Below are 19,569 nucleotides of genomic sequence, written 5' to 3'. Positions count from 1 at the left end.
TGCTGGCCGCGGTCCCAGCTCTCTGAAGCCGGCGGGGGCACGACCGACTAGCAAGGCTGCGTGCTTGTAGATGCGGGAAGGGGACCTTCGGCCGGGCCGGGCCTCTGTGGCTGCTGCCTCCCACAGTGAGGGCCCCTCTCCACCCTGAATGGCTGCCCTGCAAGAGGTGGAGGCTCCAGGGGCAGAGGCTTGGAGCCAGGCACTCAGGCAGAGGCGGCCAGTGACCCCATGCTCCCTTCAGTCTGTGCACACCCCCTTCGCCCGTCACCACTTGTTTGCTCTCCCACTTTGGATCTCCAGTCTCAGCCCAGAGGGTGCGGGTCCTGTAAGCCTTTCCTCCTCCCACTCCTACAGCAGCTTATCACCATTAGCCATGGTCCTAAATTCAGACTTCACAAAAATAAATGTTTGACTTTTCTATGGAAAGATCCCAATCAGAAACTGGCAAAAAGTAGCACCGCTTTTGGACTTTATTTAAACTTTATTTAAATGGTGGGTGATGTTTCCCACCATTTACTCTCATGAGTCTAGAGGGCGTATGGTCGCAGTGATCTTGCTTGATGAGGCTCCTTGTGTCCACGGAACCTCAAAAGCCACTGTACCTCTGGGGCATCAAGTCCAGGCCTCCCTCAGAAGAATCCACTGGACCATCTTAAAATATAGACCACAGGGCAGCCCAGATGGCTCAGCGGTTTAGTGCCTGCCGTAGGCCCAGGGTGTGATCCTGGAGACCCGGGATCGAGTCCCATGTCGGGCTCCCTGCATGGAGCCTGCTTCTCCCTCTGCCTGTGTCTCTGTCTCTCTCTCTCTGTGTCCCTCATGAATAAATAAAAACAAAACAAAACAAAAATACAGACCACGAATAACACGAGTAGGGAGGGAACACATTTACTTGAGGTACAAAGGTTTACTATTATTAACAAGTTATCACTATTATTTACATGTTTACAAAATGGAAATAAAAATGACATACATGTTTGGTGCCAAAGTGGCACATCCAAACTAAGATCAGTACAAAAATAAAATTTCAAGCTACGTGTTTTTAAAATAAAAGTCATTGAAACAGTAAGAGGAAAACCTGCATCGGTCCTGTGTTGAAACGCAAACATCATCCCAGCAAAGCCACCCTGGGGCGACAGTAGAACCAGAGCCTGCTGGGAGGGCCGCCCCAGGTTCTCACCGAACCCACACAAAGAAACAAAAAAACAAATATACAAGTTATGTTCCTGAGCTACAGAAGCTTAGAGCCTCTAACTGTTGTGAATTCCTGTGACAGAGGGTTCTGGCCAGGGTGTGAGCTGGCGAACTCACTAGTGCTCAGCTCATGGCATCAGGATGTGGTGTCAATGTGAAGAGAAAGCCAAGCCCCGCTGCAAGAGACAGAAACCCTTTGCTAACAAAGAGCAGTGCACACGAGTCCTGTCGGTCACCAAGCCTTGCAAAGTCTCCTGCCACAGACACACAAGGTCACGGTGCAGAGGGAAAACAGAAGCTGCTTGGTTTGGGAGCCCCTGTGCCCGCCACACATGCCCCTCAGTGATTCTGGCAGAAACCGCAGCCTGGTCTCATCCGTCCTCAGACACGCGCCTGTTCACAGCCGGCAGCAGACTTTACTGGTCAGTGCAGCTGTGGCCTCGCCAGGGAAAGCAGAGCCTGCCCGGCACCCCCCGCCCCGTCCAGCCTGCACAGCGCTTCAGCCTGCAGTGGCTGGCTATCCTCCACGTGCCCCATGAAGCTGGGCCAGAACCGTGTGCCTGCTGGAAGTGGCATGCTGGGTCAGCGGGGGTGCTGAGTGAGCCGCTCCGCCTGGGTGCAGCGCAGCAGGATGCCTGCCCATGCACAAACTCCCCCGGGATCCCAGCAAGGAATGCAGATGCCAAGGGGAGCAGGAAGGAAGGGGCTGATGAACGGGCTATGGCCCACTTCAGAGCCACAAAGATTCCACGTGAGCCGAGGCCAGCTCACCACCCAGGGCCGGGGACCCGCAGCATGGAGGAGAGGGCGCCAAGCCCCCTGCGGTGGTGGCCGAGCTCCGCTCACTGGTCCTGGACCTTGGCCCTTTTGGCTTTGAGGGACAGGTGCTGCAAGAGAAGAGAAGCCATCAGAGTTAGGGATCACTCAGCAGAGAGACTGGACTTCAACATAACCCTCACATAAATGACCCAACCAGCGCTGCTCTCTGGTTCCCACACTCTGGGGAGATGCTGTGCCCCTCAATAAGCAGTGTGGTGGGAGAGAGCCAGAGTGACCAACCAAAGCGATGGCCCTTCAGTAAGGTCCAGCAGCCCAGGCCCCAGCCCGCCACAGCCAACCCTGGTCACGTAGGGCCCTGCGGGAAGGTGGCAATGGGACATACTTTCCCTGCACCCCAGGCCCCAGGACAGCACCACAGCCAAACCCTGTGCTCAAGGGACTGGGGCTTGGGCTGGACATCACCTCACGTTTCCATGAATTTCTTGTGAATGGTCAAGGAAAGGTAGCCTCTCCATCGGGACAAGGGGATCCAGCATCCCAGCACACATCTCCACATGCAGGTACATGTGCTCGGGGCGCTGCCCTCACAGACTCCCCTGTCAAGCACATGTGCAGGAGAGACACCCAGGAGGTGTCCTCCCAGTACCACATTTTCCTTTCAGAAAACAGAGCTCCCTAACAGTATGAACAGCACACGATGCATAACATCATAACCACAGGCACCAGGTAATAGGATTTAGGGATACCATTACACTTCACGTCCTAAGATGAAGGGTGGAAGTGCTAGAAATCCTAAAACACGCATTTAGTGCAGAGTATGTGAACAGAAGCTTTGAATCAAGGATCTCTCTATGTCACCCTAACACACAGTAGGATCTTCACATGAGGAACTCCCGGCCTGACTGCCGGTCCCCAACAGGCTCAGTGCCCAACACCTGCACACCCACGTGGGCTGAGACAGCAAGGCCACTGCTGGTGGGGAACCACGGGCCCTAGAAGAACGTGGGCTGAATTAGAGACAGAACACACCATGAAGTACCTGTACTGCTGACGGAGTGAATGGGACACAAGTCCCATAGAGCAGCAAGAAGTCTCTTTCCAACCACGCATACTGAAAAAAGGACAAGTACAGTTCCTGCAAAGGCCCTGGTTAAGAGGGTTTTTCCTAGATCCCAAGGACACCTCTGAGAATCAGGACACAACACTTTGGGCCTGGAAGGAGAACCTCTGAGCAGGTCACCCTGTTCCCTCTAGCTGGGGTCTTGCTGAATTTGTCATCTCCTTCCTCCCCACACTTTACCCAAGAGGACCCCTCCAACTAATGTTAGACACTCGTGGCCCTAGCTTGGGAATGGGGCTGATGTCATCATGCCCATGCACACGACCATTTTTGGTGCTCATTTCTGAGAAGAATGCTGAATGTAAACACAGCCGACTCTGGACCATTTCAGGCCTCTGTACAGGGTGAGTGACATTCTGCAAACAGCAATGGAAAGCTACCAAAGGTGCCAGGAGCAGAGGCAGGGACCTTCTGAGGCCAGTAGGCAGGGGCATGTGTTTGACAAAGGACCATCTATCATGCATGGGCAGCCACTGGAGACTTCTACAGCTCTTGGGGAAATCCATTCACTCTGCACAAGTGAACAGAAGTACCTTTGGATTGTTTTAGGTAAGGGGCCACAGTTCTTGAGGGGTTTTGGGGCCCTCGCCTATACAGTGAAACTGTGACAGCAGATGACTTGTAAGATCCAGGCATCTCTAAAAATACTCTGATCTTATGCAGTGATCTGAGTAAGTCAATAAGCTGGATGACAGGTATTTGGAGAGAAGAGACTAATGCAGAAATCTGGGATTGTCATTGTCTTCGAACTTCTGGGACTATCTGCTCTAACTTGGTGGGCCTGAACTAAGATTTTGAACTGAGAAGGGAAAATGACTCAGCTTCTGTTCTCTGAGAGTCTGAATGGATCCACGACAACTTTGGGTTAACCCCCTCTCATGCTCGCATCCCCCGACTTGAACCACCAGCACTACCCAACTGTATTATTCTCCTCAGTTTCTGGCTGGCAGTTCTCCTCACTTGTCTGGACTTCTGAAGTCTGCTGTTTTCCACTCAAGGGGTTGTGAGGGGAAAGACATTCTCACTTGTGTTCTTGTCAGCCCTTCCAGCCCTTCAACACAGCACAGACAACATACTCTGAATTTTTATAGGTGCCTGCGGCTGATCTCATATCTAACTGAAGTATTGGTATGAGGATATGTGAAGAACTGTAGAGGCTTGAAATAGTTTTCATTTGATTGGATACAATTATATACTTTAAGAAGGTTTTAAAAAGACAATTTCCCCTGACACTGGAGGGATGAGAAGAGCCTTCCATTTACAGGGCCACATGTCAAATGTTTGCAGGAGTCAAACAAGTGAAGCAAACAAGTGAAACACGGCTGTGGCACCCGGACAGCATTATTCACAGCCAGCAGCCGTCCCTCAGCCCCTGCTGATTGCTGCCAAGCAGTAATGCAGGCCCAGTGTGGCAGACTGACTTTCTTTTTTTAAAGATTTTACTTATTTGAGAGAGAACAAAACAAGAGAGAGAGCACAGGCAGAGATGAAGAGCAAAGAGAGAGGGAGAAGCAGACTCCTCACTGAGAAGGGAGCCCGATGCGGGACTCGAGCCCAGGACCCTGAGATCACGACCTGAGCTGAAGGCAGGCGCTTAACTGAGCCAACAGGCACCCCTTGCACTGGCAGACTTACCATTTCTTTTAAGAGAAATCTGAAACCCTTATTTACTGTAGAATCTCCCAATTTTTAAATGCATCCATCAATCCAAATTTGGGGTTGAAAACATTGCAGTCTGGTTACAGCCCTGATGAAGTAAAGGTCTGGACTTTGTTTTCTAGGGTAAAGAGTAATATAACTGAACAAAGTATCTAAAGCAACTGTTTTCGGGCAATGGGCAACAAAGAGGATAAGCAGTAAAAAAAAAAAAAAAAAGAAAAAGAACTAATTCACACTACAGAACACAATCAGCAAGATGGCAGGCTTCAATCCAACCATATCAATAATTGCATGACATGTGATTGCACTGAACACTCCAATTAAAAACATGACGCAGACCAAACAGAATGAGTCAATGGAAGCTTCTGAACTCTGATTTACCTGTTTTCCTGCCAGCCTTCCAAATATAAGCACCAATTAAAGATCTTGTTAGAAGAATATATAGACTTCCCCAGGCATTCCAATGAATACACCAAGTTTTTGTGTGTGAAAATAAAGAAAACAAAACTGCATCTCCTGCTGGTCATGCCCATGAGCCTGCCATGGAAGAAGGGTATACACAGGAATGCCAATGCTCAGCGTCACCACCTACTACTGTGTAAACCACCCTGGGTGTAAGCTTGCACACCTCTTTATGTTCTTTGTGAGGCAATCTTCATCAGAGAATATTTGTGCCACTCCTTGTGAACATGGTCCAAAGTGTGATATAATTTCTTTTGAAGAAAGAAAAGCAGAGGGAGAGAGGAAAAGCCAAAAATACATTCTTTTTGTCTTGTAAGTTGGAGATTTGTTTCTAAATGCACTTCACTATGAGCAAATGCTATAGTGCTTTCACACAGAATGGGGTAGGGATATGGAAGTGGCCTTTCCACTCCACACACTATTGGCGGCAATAAATTTAGGGCTTGAAACTGGAGAATTGGTCTGTACTTAAAAATATGAAGAAGCAGCTAAGAGGTGGTTTGACAGATAGTCTCTATTCACTCCTACCGTTCCTTGTTGATAGAAGTGTGGAGCCAGCTCCAACAGCCAAGCGGATTCGATAGCAGTCACATCTCTCATGTAATACTTGGAGGTCTGTATAACTTCATTGTAGATAACCCTGAAACCAGGAGAAAACAAGAATTTCCTATACTTTATGGTGAGAATCCAGAACCACAGCAAGCAGAGCTGGTGAGCTTTCCCCTTTCCCCAGTACCTACTCTGTGTGCCAGGGACTACAGTGAACAAATGCACTTGTGCCTCACGACCTGAGCGGTAGCCAAGAGTGTGTTACCTTAGAGGGGAGACCCAGTCTGACAGGACTTCTAGAACATCTCCTTTAGCAGTGCAGGACCTTTCTGGATTCTCAGTCTGCACGTATGGAACTCTCAACAGAGCACGGACTTTATTAGAAAATGTAGAAATACAAGCAAAGGCTGGCTTGCCTGATTCTGAAAAGGGATGGAAATTAACTGTAAAGAGACACAAGGGAACTTTTTAGAGATGGAAATATATATCTTATTTGGAACGTGGGTTACATAAGTGTACTCAGTTGTCAATATTCTCACTGTAAATAAATTATACCTCTACTTATGGGAAAAAAGGAGGAGGGCCTTGCCTGAGGCTGAGGTAAAAAGACACCAAAGAGACAAGAAGATAATTTCAAATTCTCAGATTTTAGAGTTTGTGTATTGGATAGATACCCGTTTCTGAGATATCTAAAGTGCTGATTCAGGGCTTTCCTAACAACTAACTATACACATCCCGGCCACTCTGCCACCATGTGCTCCTTGAAGCCAACAAATGACCAGCTACTGAAGGTCAGTGCAAGGGAGGGGGCCTCTACAGAAGCAAGAGAAGAGTGCTCCCTTTGCCACCCTAAGGTAATGGGGCTGCCTCAGGACTGGCTCTGTTCAGCCATGCTCTCTTTGCCCTTCAGGGATCCTTGAGAATGAAGCAGAAAAAAGAAGTCTCCCAAATTAAGCAACTCCCAAATTAGTCAACCCAAAGTCAGCAAACCCTTGGGAAAAGATCTAGAACCAAGGTCTGCTTTCCTCTTTAAAGTTTTTTTTTTGTTTTTTTTTTTTATGATAGTTACAGAGAGAGAGAGGGAGGCAAAGACACAGGTAGAGGGAGAAGCAGGCTCCATGCACCGGTAGCCCGACGTGGGATTCGATCCCGGGTCTCCAGGATCGCGCCCTGGGCCAAAGGCAGGCGCCAAACCGCTGCGCCACCCAGGGATCCCTCAGCCCTAACTTTTATGATAGAGGAGCAAATACTCTGCATATTCAGGCAGGAGAGGTCTTTATTCTATCCGTTCTTCAGTCTTGCTCAGAAGCAGGTCGTGGCTTACCAGCGAGGCGGCTTCTCTGCGTAGAGGACCGAGGCAGGGTGGATATGTAATTCATGATCGTCACGGATAGTCCTTGCAAACAGAATTTTATCTGAAGTCAGTCTAAAATACTCTCCCACAGATGTGTCTCCTATTATCCAAAAATGCATGCGGGTAGCGCTTCACTCAAAAGAACTATTCTCTCCATCTTCTCTAGTGTGCTGGTGGACCCCTCACCCACTGCCACCCCAAAAGTCAAGAACAAGTCATCCAGAAAAGAGGAGAAAAACAGAATGTCGCCATTTAGGAAAAAACATGAAAAATTTACTGCTCTGCTCATACTCATGTTCATGTTTATCTTCCATACGTTCTCTTTCAAAACAGTTTCCTCAGGGATAGAAATAATATATACAGTTACTTCTGTAAAAATTTTCTATTAAACAAAGTTAAATAGTAAAGATAAAGGCTATGGGGAGACAAAATAACAGGGAAAAGAAAGCTCAGTATTGGACGATCCATGTCTCTGAGATAACATTTCAAATTTCAACTCAGATGTGATTCAATTTAATTCAAAAACTCATTACCGAACACACAACTATCAGTAAGATCAGATCACAAGAGAGCATAATAAACAGATTAGGATGTTGCTGCCCAAACCCTGAGTATGGGATGTTCCTGTGGATGCCAGGGACCTGTGTGTCAGGGAAGTGCTTCGAGCACCATGAGTGAGCTCATCTCCTGCTCTGTGATAAAACCAGCACGCCAGGGTCCTGCTGTGCTACCAGGTGGCCTGAGCGGATCGACACGGAGCTTTTGCCTCAAAGGGACTGGCAGACCATGAAGCCTGTCATGTAGCCCATATTTTTTTAAGGACTCTAGTGAAAGAATTTTCTTAATGCTAGTACAAACTGCTTGCTAATATACCCTTGAGGCAAGTGGGGGAATCAAAAGGACAACAAAATTACAGGACTCACTGCAGACCCTCACAGGCCTCTCCAGAGTTGCCATAAACATTTGAGAGGGGGAGCTCAGGATGGGCAACACTGTCATGGCCCTGAGGAGCTAGAATACTTGGCCTGGAGTAACAAACAGAACATACTAGAGGTAAAGGTAAAATGCTACACTGAGGTTCAAAGAGCTACCAGGATATTAGATGTAAGAGACCTGGCTGCCAAAAGGCGAACAAGAAAGCTCAGTGAAACTCTGGACTCCTTCACAAAGCCCAGCATCCAGGACAGGGAACACTGTGGCCAACTTCCCCTCAGAAAATAGGAACATAGTATTTTCTAAGGGGAAAAAGCTAATGACAAAATAATATATGGAGAAAATGCAAAGAAAAGCTGGGGAGGAAGCCTTTGGACTGCTCCCATATGAAAGAACAGATGCACGTTTAAAAGGCTCAGGTGAAGTGGACCAGAATGAGCCAAGGTCCTGAGGTTATTAGGAGGGTTTTAGTGACCAGTGATTTTCTGTCCAGAAAGTGGAACTGGAAGAAACGGGCTGTGATCTGTAGCAGGAGGCACATGCAGCACATGAAGAAACACTTGCCAACATCCAAATACAGCAATTGTGGCCACAACCTACCTACCGGGTAGGCAGTGGCCTCAGTCCCACAGGTCTCTAAAAACAAAATGAACTACCGAAGGCCAGGGTAGTTTCTCCAAGAAAGGTCTCTTCCAGTTCTATTGTTCTGGTAATTAGAATGGAAATATTTCCAGCCTCCAGACTTATAATTATATCATCCTTCTACAACATAGGGATGAGCTGAATATTTGAGAATCATGTCCATCAAGTAAGATATGATGCTGAAAGCTATGTAGTAAACTTCAACTCATCTTTGGAAGGAGGCAGGAGATAAAGAGAATTTATTTAATTTAATTTCTGTACTCTTTGAGCACATCAGCTTTCTAATGGGGTAGAGATCATCTTTAAGATTTCTCCTTTTAGCAAATGACTCCATGAAGTATGTTACCTATAAGCTCCAGTAGAATGAAACCGTGCTGCATTTGCAAAGAATCCTGAAACAATGCACCTCAGGACTGGATCTGGATCACCTATACAAGGTAGCAAACAGAGTGACGGGTGAGCCCCTTGCCTCCCCAATGCTCTGTGTGCTCAGGCCTGTGCTCTGAGGCCCCACCCCAGACTGCTTTGAGCCGCCTTGCAAACCTCCCCGAACCAGCCCCAGCCCCATGCCTCCCGGGGCTGGGTGCCTGCATTGGCACCACCTACAGCTGTTGAGAGAACCATGCTGGATTGTTCCTTTACCTTGGGATGCCCCAACTCCCCAGGCCACAGGTGACAAGACCAAAGCCGGGCACCAGAACCCAAGGGAGTACACCATAGGCTGGCCAATGATCCCAAAACTCCTTTTTTAGGAGAAAATCTTAATGGTTCTCCCATACGTACATCACAAAGTTATTTCTGTGGTTAGAAGCTACAGCACATAATTCTTCACAATTTTTCGAATGTCCCATTTTAATTGGTGTCTGTATTGCTACAGTAAACATCTTCCAAGGATAGAGCCCAACCATTTATTAAATGATTTCCAAAGGATACATTCTATATGATTATGCAAAGGATAATGTCATGGATGTGGCTTACAACATGCCACATTCCATCAATTTTTTATTTTTATTTTTTACATTCCATCAATTCTAAGACTCACTCTTTTTTTCCCCTTTAACTTACTGAGATCAGGACAGCATTTTGTAATTGTAACTGGCAGTACTTTTTTCTTAGTGGTACATAAAATAATGGCATGCCCTACAAATGATGGCATCTTAGGGACGCCTGGAGGCTCAGTGGCTGAGTGTCTCTTTGGCTCAGGTCCTGATCCCAGGGTCCTGGGATTGAGTCCCGCACTGGGCTCTCTGCAAGGAGCCTGCTTCTCCCTCTATGTCTCTGCCTCTCTCTGTATGTCGCTCATGAATAAATAAAATATTTAATAAGTAAATAAAACATAAGTTTTAAAAAAAATGATGGCATCTTAGATCCAATGAAATACAGTGTATTGGTAAGTAAGTTCCCGAAAGGTGGTGTAATTTACAAAACCATCAACGGTGCATGAGAGTGTCAGTTTCACCATGTTCTTACTGGCAATGTTATGGCAAAAAGGCATGCCTTCTTCTACTGTATGTTGATCAATTGCTATCTATATTTCTTCTTTTGTGAGTTTTCTGTTCCTTTGCCCATTTGTCAACTTGAAAACTAGTATTTTTTATAAGCATGTTAAATGAACTCATCCTGTGACAAAGTTTTTAATTTCTCATCTATGCTAAAAATATTTTCACTATTTGCTTTTTCTTTAATATTCAGAAATTTTAAGTTTCTACATAATTTATTATTTCTATGATTTTCTCTATTGCTTCTCAGCACAGAACAGATATGATAAATCTCAAATCTACATTTCTAACCACAATCTGATCCAAGATTCAATCTCTTCTCTCCAACTGCTACCTGATAGAAACTCCTATATAGAACATACATTCTTATCAGGGAGACACTGCTTCCAAGGGATGAAAATTGGCTCTTGGGGGCAAGGAAGAGGGGAATCTTAGAAACTGCAATGGTATGGCCTACCAAGGCTCACCCCTACCTTATGAAATCTTATTTCCTTTCATGTTTAATTTCTCTCCTTAGGAAGAACTTAAATTTAATGTCACTTTTCTCCTGAGCGAGAGGTTGATAATGAAAAACAGGTTAAGAAACACAGATGTAGAAGTAAGGCTGCCATCTGTCTGTTAGGCGACAAGCACTAGATCAGCTTCTCCCTAGTCAGCTGACTTTGGAAGCTTCTCGCTTCTATCAATGACACCAACTTTACCCACTCTGGTTTCAATTCTCCCCTCTCCAGTGAGCTTCTTCATTCATTAATATTGTGAGCATCTAATATGTCCCTCACCCCACGCACCTGTCTCCACAGACCCCTGCCCTGTACTCCTTAGTGTAACCAGGCTGCTGGACTGGACCGCATCTCAAGGCCTGCTATGTGGCCTCCCAGGCCCAACCCCACTAGGTTCCCACCTCCCTGCATTCCTACTACATCTGCCACCTCTGTCTACCTCACGTATGGAAGGGTCTACTCCTCTAACTTGGAAGAGAACCGATGACCTCACACTGTAACACTCTATCTACATGAATCCCTCCCTTCACTGTCCTCAGAATCAGAACCATGTCTTCACCATTTTGTAATCGCTTGCCCTTAGGACAGAGACAAAAATAAGGGTGAAATGGCAGGAATGAAACTGCCTGAGTTCAAGTTCTGATTCCACTACACACGCACTATGTGACCTTTAGCAAGTTCTTCTTTGCCTCTTCACCCATTGATCTCATCTATAAACTGGATACAAGTGGCACATATCACTGGATTAGGGTGAGCATTAAATGAACTCACACATGGAAACACTGGCACACTTGCAGGCCTACTTTAGGTGTTAATGGGGTGCTAGCAAGTACTCAGGGCATAGAGGGTGGCAGGGCACCTGGCACGCAGCAGGCACTCACTGGGCAATGGCTGAGTGAAATGAGCAGATGGGTCACCTCCTCAAAAGCACAGGCTATGAGCCACACAGAACTGGCTCAGCTGAATCAGCTGTGTTGTCCTCAACTCCACTGAATTTCTCCCTAAGATTTTACAACTTATCTGTAAAATGAGGACAGTATCACCCTACATCTCACAGAGTGGGCAATTAAGTGAGGGAATATTTGTAGAAACCCTGCCATGATGTCCTCAATTAATGGTGGCAATAGTCACTGCCAGAAGCCAGAGACCCTGTCTTATACAGCACTCCTGTCTTACCCCAGGGACTGTTGAGGCTTAACACACAGACTTGATTAGTAATGTCTGCATTTGAAAATAAAACACACTTTATATGGAATAGCCATAAATACTGTCCTTTTACAAAAGTAATATGTCTTGCAAAGTCTACATGGGGAAATTAGCTATGTAACATGCAATAATGTAAATGTTAATAATCCTGATGTCTTGTCAGGGCTTGTAAATTTCTTTTTTTTTTTTTTTTTTACTAAGAACAGCCCTCAGAAATAAAAATGGACCTCCATGGAAAACACATGCTACTTTTACATGCTCAGCTTTTCACCAGCATGGGCAATTCTGTGTGAGCCCGGCGTAGGTACAGAGCACACTGTGTGGACTCACACAGCCCTGCACGGACCGTTGAGGAATGCAAGTGAACAGCACAGGATGCAGCATCACCAGGTGTGGTGGTTTGCTCTTACCTTCACTTGATTTCTTGGGCACTTGGAATTTGACAAGAAGCTTCTTCAACTGCTCTCGCACTGTTGCAGCTCTGATGAGACCCTTGTAATTCAGGAAATGTTCTTGACACCATTGGGAGTTTTTATTGTGCTGCAGGGCAACCGAGACAGAGGGGGAGTGAGAAAAATGCAGACAAGTTTTCAACCGTGGCTACACTACCAGGCAGTTTCCTCTTTCTCCCCTTTGGTTACTCAGTGGGGAAGATCTTCCCATCTTAACAAGCCCCTTCCTGCCCCATCTCCCTAGACAGATGCTGACCCTCATGCATACCATACCATCTGCTCTTCCATCTCACTCCCTGCGCCAAAAGGCAAAGGAGAACATACTGACAAGCAGAGTTGTTTTCAATCTGAAATACCCAACCGACTGGCAAGTCATCAATAAGAACCACTTCCCTGTGGGTCTTGGTAAATTAACTTTGTAAATCAACTTTCTTTGAGTTCACCATTCTGTGAGACTACAGGTGAGCAAGACACTTGCCAATTTAGAAATAATTCACAAATTATTATTATTTAATCCCCAAAGTATGATTTGTCTATCAACAGTGCTTAATTTTATCCTACATTCTTAAGTGGATCATTATGTCTTAAATTACTGCTGTGGGGATGTACCTCTGAAATTCTAAGCCAGACAGGAAGGCATTTTAAATAAGAAAATGTAATTCACAGAAGATTCTCCAAGAAGGCAACTATCCACTAACACGGTGTAAACATGTATCTGCCTTCCAGCAGCAGAGCAAGCTTCAGATTAAAGATAGAATGCTGCACTTACGCAAATGAATTTTAACTGCTGTAACTCATAATCCATGTTCTCAGTAAGAGATGAGGTTTTACTGAAAACTGTTCAATAACTGAATAAACTCCCTTAGATCTCTGGTGAAACAAAAATTTAGTATTTCTCCTCTTCTAAGAGAGTATTTAAGGGAACGAATACAAGATACTGAAATCTGAAATATCTAATTTCCCCCTCTCACCCTTTCTGCTATATAAGAGGTTTCTTATGGTTTTTATCATTTTTAAAGCTCTCTGAAATTTTCAGCAATTTTTAGTGAGAATTTTAAGCCGTATCATTTGCTTAGTTTTACAAAATGTTAAGAATATAAAAAAAATCAACACTGCATTTAGCTAAATACGGGTAGGGCATGTGAGCAGATGCAGGTCCTCACTGCACACCCCTCTCACAGCCAGGTCCCTGGCCAAGCCGTCAGCACATTGCCAGCAGGCCAAGTCTCCAGGTAGGGGACAGTCAGGAGTAACTCCTGTGTCCTTCCAGGCAAAATCATACCACAGACTCAGGCAGCCCCTCCACCCCCCACCCCAACCCCAGTGGGTCAGAAGTACTGGCAATAATCTAATGGGAAACTACAGAGGTCTCTCAGCCATTCCTTTATAAACTGAATTTCTGGAATCCTCACACCTCGAGTGACTGAATGGGCCTTTCGAGGGCTAACTGTGCTTACTTTGATAAATGCTTCATACACATTGAGCATAGTGAGATGATCACCCTCCTCCACAGCAAATTTGCGGTGTACTCGAATCTGGAAAGAATAAAACAACATTTATTCTCACAGCCGACTCCTGTGAGCCTCTGGTACAGGGAGGTAACATTACACGGAATGGCTTGTGGCTTGCAGAGTCACAGACACCTGCTCTGTACCAGTTCCAGCTCCACCATTTCCTAAAAACCTCAGATTGGTAATGTACCCTTTCTCAGCCTCAACTTCCTTATCTATAAAATCAGGATATTAAACCTATCAAGACTGCTGCAGGATTAAGATGATTCACTGTAATACCAGCCAGAGATACAAGAAAATGTTAGTGTCCTTGGGTCTTCCCTCCTCTATCCTCTATCCAGTCAATACCATCTCTCTCAGAAGAACTACCCCCCAACCCACCCCACCAGCCCCAGCTCCCAGGAGAACGTAAGGTTCCGAGAGGGCAGGGGGCCAGCTATCTGGCACATGGTAGACACTGTAGTCGGAAGCTACCACCAGCCGCACAATCCTCTCAGATCTTGTCCCTCCATTTTCCCTTCTGTATGATCCTGGGCAATACCACCCTGTTCCAGTGAGGTGTTTGTTTGTTTGTTTAAGTTTTTATTTACTCATGAGAGACAGAGTGAGAGGCAGAGACACAGGCAGAGGGAGAAGCAGTCTCCATGCTGGGAGCCTGACGTGGGACTTGATCCCGGGTCTCCAGGATCACGCCCTGGGCCGAAGGCAGGTGCTAAACCGCTGAGCCACGGGGCTGGGCTGCCCGCTGTAGTGAGTTTGAGGAACAGCACACATGATAAGCACAGAAGCACACAAATATACTTAGTATCTCTAGAATTTTCTCCTTGTATCAAATACCACATAATTAACCAGCCTACCTACCCACCTTCCTGCCTTCCATTCATTTCTTCGTTAACAGGTGTCTCCTGTGCATTAGAGGCCAGGCGCTATTCTAAGCATTTGGGATGTAACAGTGAATAAACAGTGGTGGAGGCAAAAACCAAACAAACAAGCCACATATATGGTACAGCAGGTAGCAGAAGTGCTAGAGGAAAGCAAAGCAGGGGAGAGGCTGGACCGTGGAGGGGACATGCTGCAGTTCCAGGCAGTGGGTGGGACTTCAGGTTCCTCATATTGAAAATGAGTCGGCCTGTGCTAAGGGAGGACCATCAGAAGGACTAATAGAGAAGCAAATGCAGAGCACCTGAGTGGCTCAGTGGTTGAGCATCTGCCTTTGGCTCAAGCTGTGATCCCGGGATTCTGGGATCAAGTCTCACATCGGGCTCCCCACAGGGAGTCTGTTTCTCCCTCTGCCTATGTCTCTGCCATTCTCTGTATGTCTCTCATGAATAAATAAAATTTTTAAAAAAACAACCACCAAAAAACAGTGGAAAAAATGGACAAACTCACCAGGGACAGAAGCAGGAAGATATAATCTATCAAGTTATGACTCTGAGGGCAGAGGACAACTACCCCTAAGAAAGTCTCTCCCCCAACCACACATCCCAGCTCAGCTCCTACATGTGCAAGGCTGCCACTCTCTACTCTTCCTGTGACAACCAGCCCTGACCTCACACTTGCCTGCCTCTGTCAGCACACCTTGCATCCAGGGTGTGTTTCATAGCCTGATTTCTCCACACACCCCTCCCATACTCTCACCCCCGCCCCACCCCCTGCAATCACGCCATCAGTGGTCTCTGGTGCCAGGGCCTCAGGTGGCCATCTCTTAGCTTGGAGTACCCCTCTACCACCACCACCACCAAAATTAACCTGCTGTGCCCAGGCAAGACTCCTTATGCCATGAGGGTGCCACCCAGGTCTCTTCCCAGAGGCACCTAAAGGCCTGTTTCCCTTATGAGGAAGTGAAGAGGGCATGGTTAAGACTGGGGGCTCTGGACTGTGCAACGCAATTGCCCCAAGGCTGGGCCATCACAAATGAGTTACCTAACATTTCTGTGCCTTCATCTCTAAAAATGATGAGAATAGTTTTTACCTCCCAAGTTTATGGTGAAGACACAAGGGAACACGAGGCACATAAAACGTCTGGCAGAGTGTCCAGAACATGACAAACACGCAGAATGCAAGTGGATTCCATTCGCACAGCCCTGTCATTGGTGGTTCCCAGACAGTTTCAATAAGGAGAGCCCACAGTGAAAGAGACTGGTATGAACAGCTTGGGGGAAAAGACCTACCGCCTGAGACTTCTGATTTCCGGGGACCACAAAGATATTCTGGATTTGCATCATGGCTGCAATGCTTAGAATTTCCTGAGAACAGCCAAAATTTCCTATAAAACAAAGAGCATGTCTGATTTCAAACATGTATTGTCAACGAGGAGTGAAAGACATTTTGTTATTTTCCTTACACCATACTACAAACGAAGGTCATGTATTTATACACAGTTTGACTGTTCGAGTTCATCATATATGAACACTTTACCCTGCTGTAATGTCCATATGTGGCCCAGATGAACAGAGGCCCAGGAGGACTCTGAGAAAGGAGATGCTATTGCACTCAGCAGTTGGGACATCGAGGACTCTCGCTGTGTACCACAGTGGGGGGTTGTGTCCCTTCTGCAGTCTCTCTCCTCTTGGACCCCTCTCTGGGGTGGCCTCCCTCTCAGCAGGGCTCACCTGACCTAGCAAGTCCAAGACACACCCGACCAGAGAAGCACTTTGCAGACAGTGGCTGCTCATACCTGGCACAAGGGCTGCAGTCATGGGCGCTTCAGGGCACTGGACAGTGAGCAAACTGCACTGCCCATCCTCCTTCCCATAGTTTCCTGCCTCCTGGCTGATATGCTCCCCCAGCCCCAAAGTTAAGAGTCCTGTTTCTCAATGTAAGCCTAAGGTCATCTGGGTGTTTAAAGCTGACTCTTATATACTTAGTCTGAAGTACAGCTCTGTAAACTGCTAATGAATATAAAAGCCGAAAACAAGAAAAAAATTCTCATTTCCTTTCCTGGTAGGAGTGGTGGGGGGCCGGGGGGACACATAAACTATACTCTATGATTCTGACTCAACCTCTAGCTCGTAAACTTTTACCCCTTACTCATCTCCTCACAAACATCTGAAGGTGTCAGGGAAGGTGGGACTCCTGGGTGCTGGTGGCTGGAATACAAAGCACTGTGGCCTCTGTGGAAAACAGAATGAGGAGTCCTCAAAAAATTAAACGCAGAATTATTTGATGATCCAGCAAAGAAGCGAAAGCCGGTACTCCAACAAATGCTTGTATGCCAATGCTCACAGCAACCTTATTCACAATACTTGGCAGGTGGAAGCAACGCCAAGTGTCCATCAGCAGATGGGCAGTACGTACACACAGCAAAATACTATTCAGCCTTTAAAAAGGGCATTCTGACATATGCTACAACATGAATGAACCTCAGAAGACAGTATGTCAAGTGAAATCAATCTGTCACAAAAGAACAAATATTGTAAGATTCTGCTAAAGGGAGGTTCCCAGAATCATCAAATTCATGGGGACAGAGTAAGAGGATGGCTGCAGGGCTTGGAGGTAAGAGGGAATGGGGAGTTGGTGTTTAATGGGGACAGAGTTTCAGTTTGAAAAGATGAAAAGTTCTGGAAATGGATTGTGATAAGGCCTGAACGACAATGTGAGTGTACTTAATGCCGCAGAACTGTACAGTTGAAAATGGTAAAATGGTACATTTCATGTATTTTTTACCATAATTAAAAAAATAAAAAATAAAAAAACTTCCCAGTTTCAAAAAAACAAAACAAAACAAATCAGGCATCAGTTCTAGTTCCCCAGGAAACAAACAAAAAGTGTTTAATGGTGACTGACACAGAATCTCCAGTTAACAACATGCCCCAAATCAGACAGCATTAGCTCCTTCACTGCTCAGAATATATCGTGCCCCCTTCCCTAGGGCACACAAAATTCAAGAAGTAATCCTCTGACAGAATCTACGAGAACTGTTGGTCTCCACATACCTGATTCGAGCAGCATTTTTGCAAACATGGGATTCAAAGGAAACTCCGCAACTCTCATGCCAAGTGGTTCAGTTAAGCGACAGTCTTTGTCTAGACCTGCCGTAGGAACAACAAAAATCAGAAGGCGTGAACTAAGGTGTTGGAAGATAGACAGTTATCAGGAGGATAAACGATGATGTACGTTAGAAAAGTTGTCCAAAAAGATGAATCATGCTACCAAACTCAATCTTACATCAGAATGCTATTAAATTAAAAGAAGAAAAGACCGCCTCTGAGCTTCTGAATACCCAATTTTGAAAAACTGATACTTCCAATAGCTTCTATTTAAGAACTTCATTCCAAGGAAATGGCCCTGCAACCTCCTCTCACTCCCCATTCCTCTCACCCAGCCCAGACACTGCTCCTTCCAAGCACAGATGTTCCAGAATGGTATCCCATAACCTCTGATCCTCTCACACTATGAGAGCAATTACAAGGCCAGGGACTGGGAATCTAAATGTTTGCCCAGATCTCTCTTGGATGCCAACACCAGAACCATTCATCCAACTGCCTCCTGGGCAGTTTACTGAACAGGGCAGATTCCAATTCCCCACATCTCTCCTTGCCTCTTCACCACTAACCAATATCCAGGTATGGGATTCCCAAGATGCTGACTACTACTTTATTGCCATTCAGACTATTCCCAAGGTATGCCATTAAAAAACATGCTGCAGAGCTCAGAGTAAGACAGGAAAGGTAATTTCTCTTCTGTTCCCATATAATCATCTCTTGAAAGGTGATAATTCAGCTTGTAACTATAAATTAAGTCAGGTGCCTTAATTCCTCTGCCTTTTCCAGCTTACTTAGGGCAGTGAAGAATTAGAAAATATTTTAACTTTCATTCTGTTGGATTAGAGGCAAATCAATCCAAATGAAAAACTTCTGGGCAGCCCCGGTAGCTTAGCGGTTTAGCACCGCCTTCAGCGTGGGGCCAGATCCTGGAGACCAGGGATCCAGTCCCACGTCAGGCTCCCTGCATGGAGCCTGCTTCTCCCTCTCCTGTGTCTCTGTCTCTCTCCCTGCCTCTCTCTGTCTCAAGAATAAATAAATAAAATCTTTAAAAAAAAAAAAAAAAAAGAAAAGAAAAACTTCTAGGTAGTCAATGTTCTCCCCTACTCATTACAGACTATTCCATGACACTTTCCTTTCAGGGTCCTACTACATGCTTAAGAACAGGGACAGGAACCTATTCTGGCACACATGCACTCCGGGCTGACTTGACACAGACTCACCTAAAGGCCTTTTAATCACTGATGATCCTACATCAGTAATTGGCTATTCTTTTGCAGGGAAGTATCACAAATGTAATGAATGAAAATGGACCCCATACAAAAATTTTTTAATTTTTTTAAATTTATTTATGATAGCCACACAGAGAGAGAGAGAGAGAGAGAGAGAGAGGCAGAGACACAGGCAGAGGGAGAAGCAGGCTCCCTGCACCGGGAGCCCGATGTGGGACTCGATCCCGGGTCTCCAGGATTGCGCCCTGGGCCAAAGGCAGGCGCCAAGCCGCTGCGCCACCCAGGGATCCCCATACAAAAAAATTTACTCAAAAATGGATCACGGACTTACTAAATATAAGGACTGAAACTATAAAAACTTTTCAAAGAAAACCTAAGAGAGATCTCCATAGAGAGGTTGGGCAATGGTTTCTTAGACAAGACACCAAAAGCACAAGCAACAGAATACATATACTGAACTATGTGAAAACTTAAAACTTTTGTACTACAAACA

General features: G+C 45.9%; 1 protein-coding gene across 5 annotated transcripts in view; it reads right to left on the bottom strand.

Annotated features, from left to right (window-relative positions):
• Positions 1–872: 872 nt before the first annotated feature.
• The window catches only part of DHX35 (DEAH-box helicase 35), a 64,942-nt gene continuing 46,245 nt past the window's right edge, over positions 873–19,569 (bottom strand). The window contains exons 15-22 of one of the 5 annotated variants that reach the window (XM_025470066.3): positions 17,797–17,892; positions 16,033–16,127; positions 13,808–13,885; positions 12,309–12,438; positions 9,040–9,121; positions 7,089–7,160; positions 5,744–5,855; positions 873–2,081 (exon numbers count right to left, since the gene is read on the bottom strand). In XM_025470066.3, the coding sequence (XP_025325851.1) occupies positions 2,037–2,081; positions 5,744–5,855; positions 7,089–7,160; positions 9,040–9,121; positions 12,309–12,438; positions 13,808–13,885; positions 16,033–16,127; positions 17,797–17,892 (710 nt within the window). In that variant the 3' untranslated portion in view covers positions 873–2,036. The other 4 variants (XM_049100790.1, XM_049100789.1, XR_004808962.2 and 1 more) reach the window with 4 other exon arrangements.

Source organism: Canis lupus, chromosome 24 (genome assembly GCF_003254725.2).
Source record: "Canis lupus dingo isolate Sandy chromosome 24, ASM325472v2, whole genome shotgun sequence".
In the NCBI taxonomy this organism is placed as follows: domain Eukaryota; kingdom Metazoa; phylum Chordata; class Mammalia; order Carnivora; family Canidae; genus Canis; species Canis lupus.
This window is presented reverse-complemented; position numbering and strand designations above follow the sequence as displayed.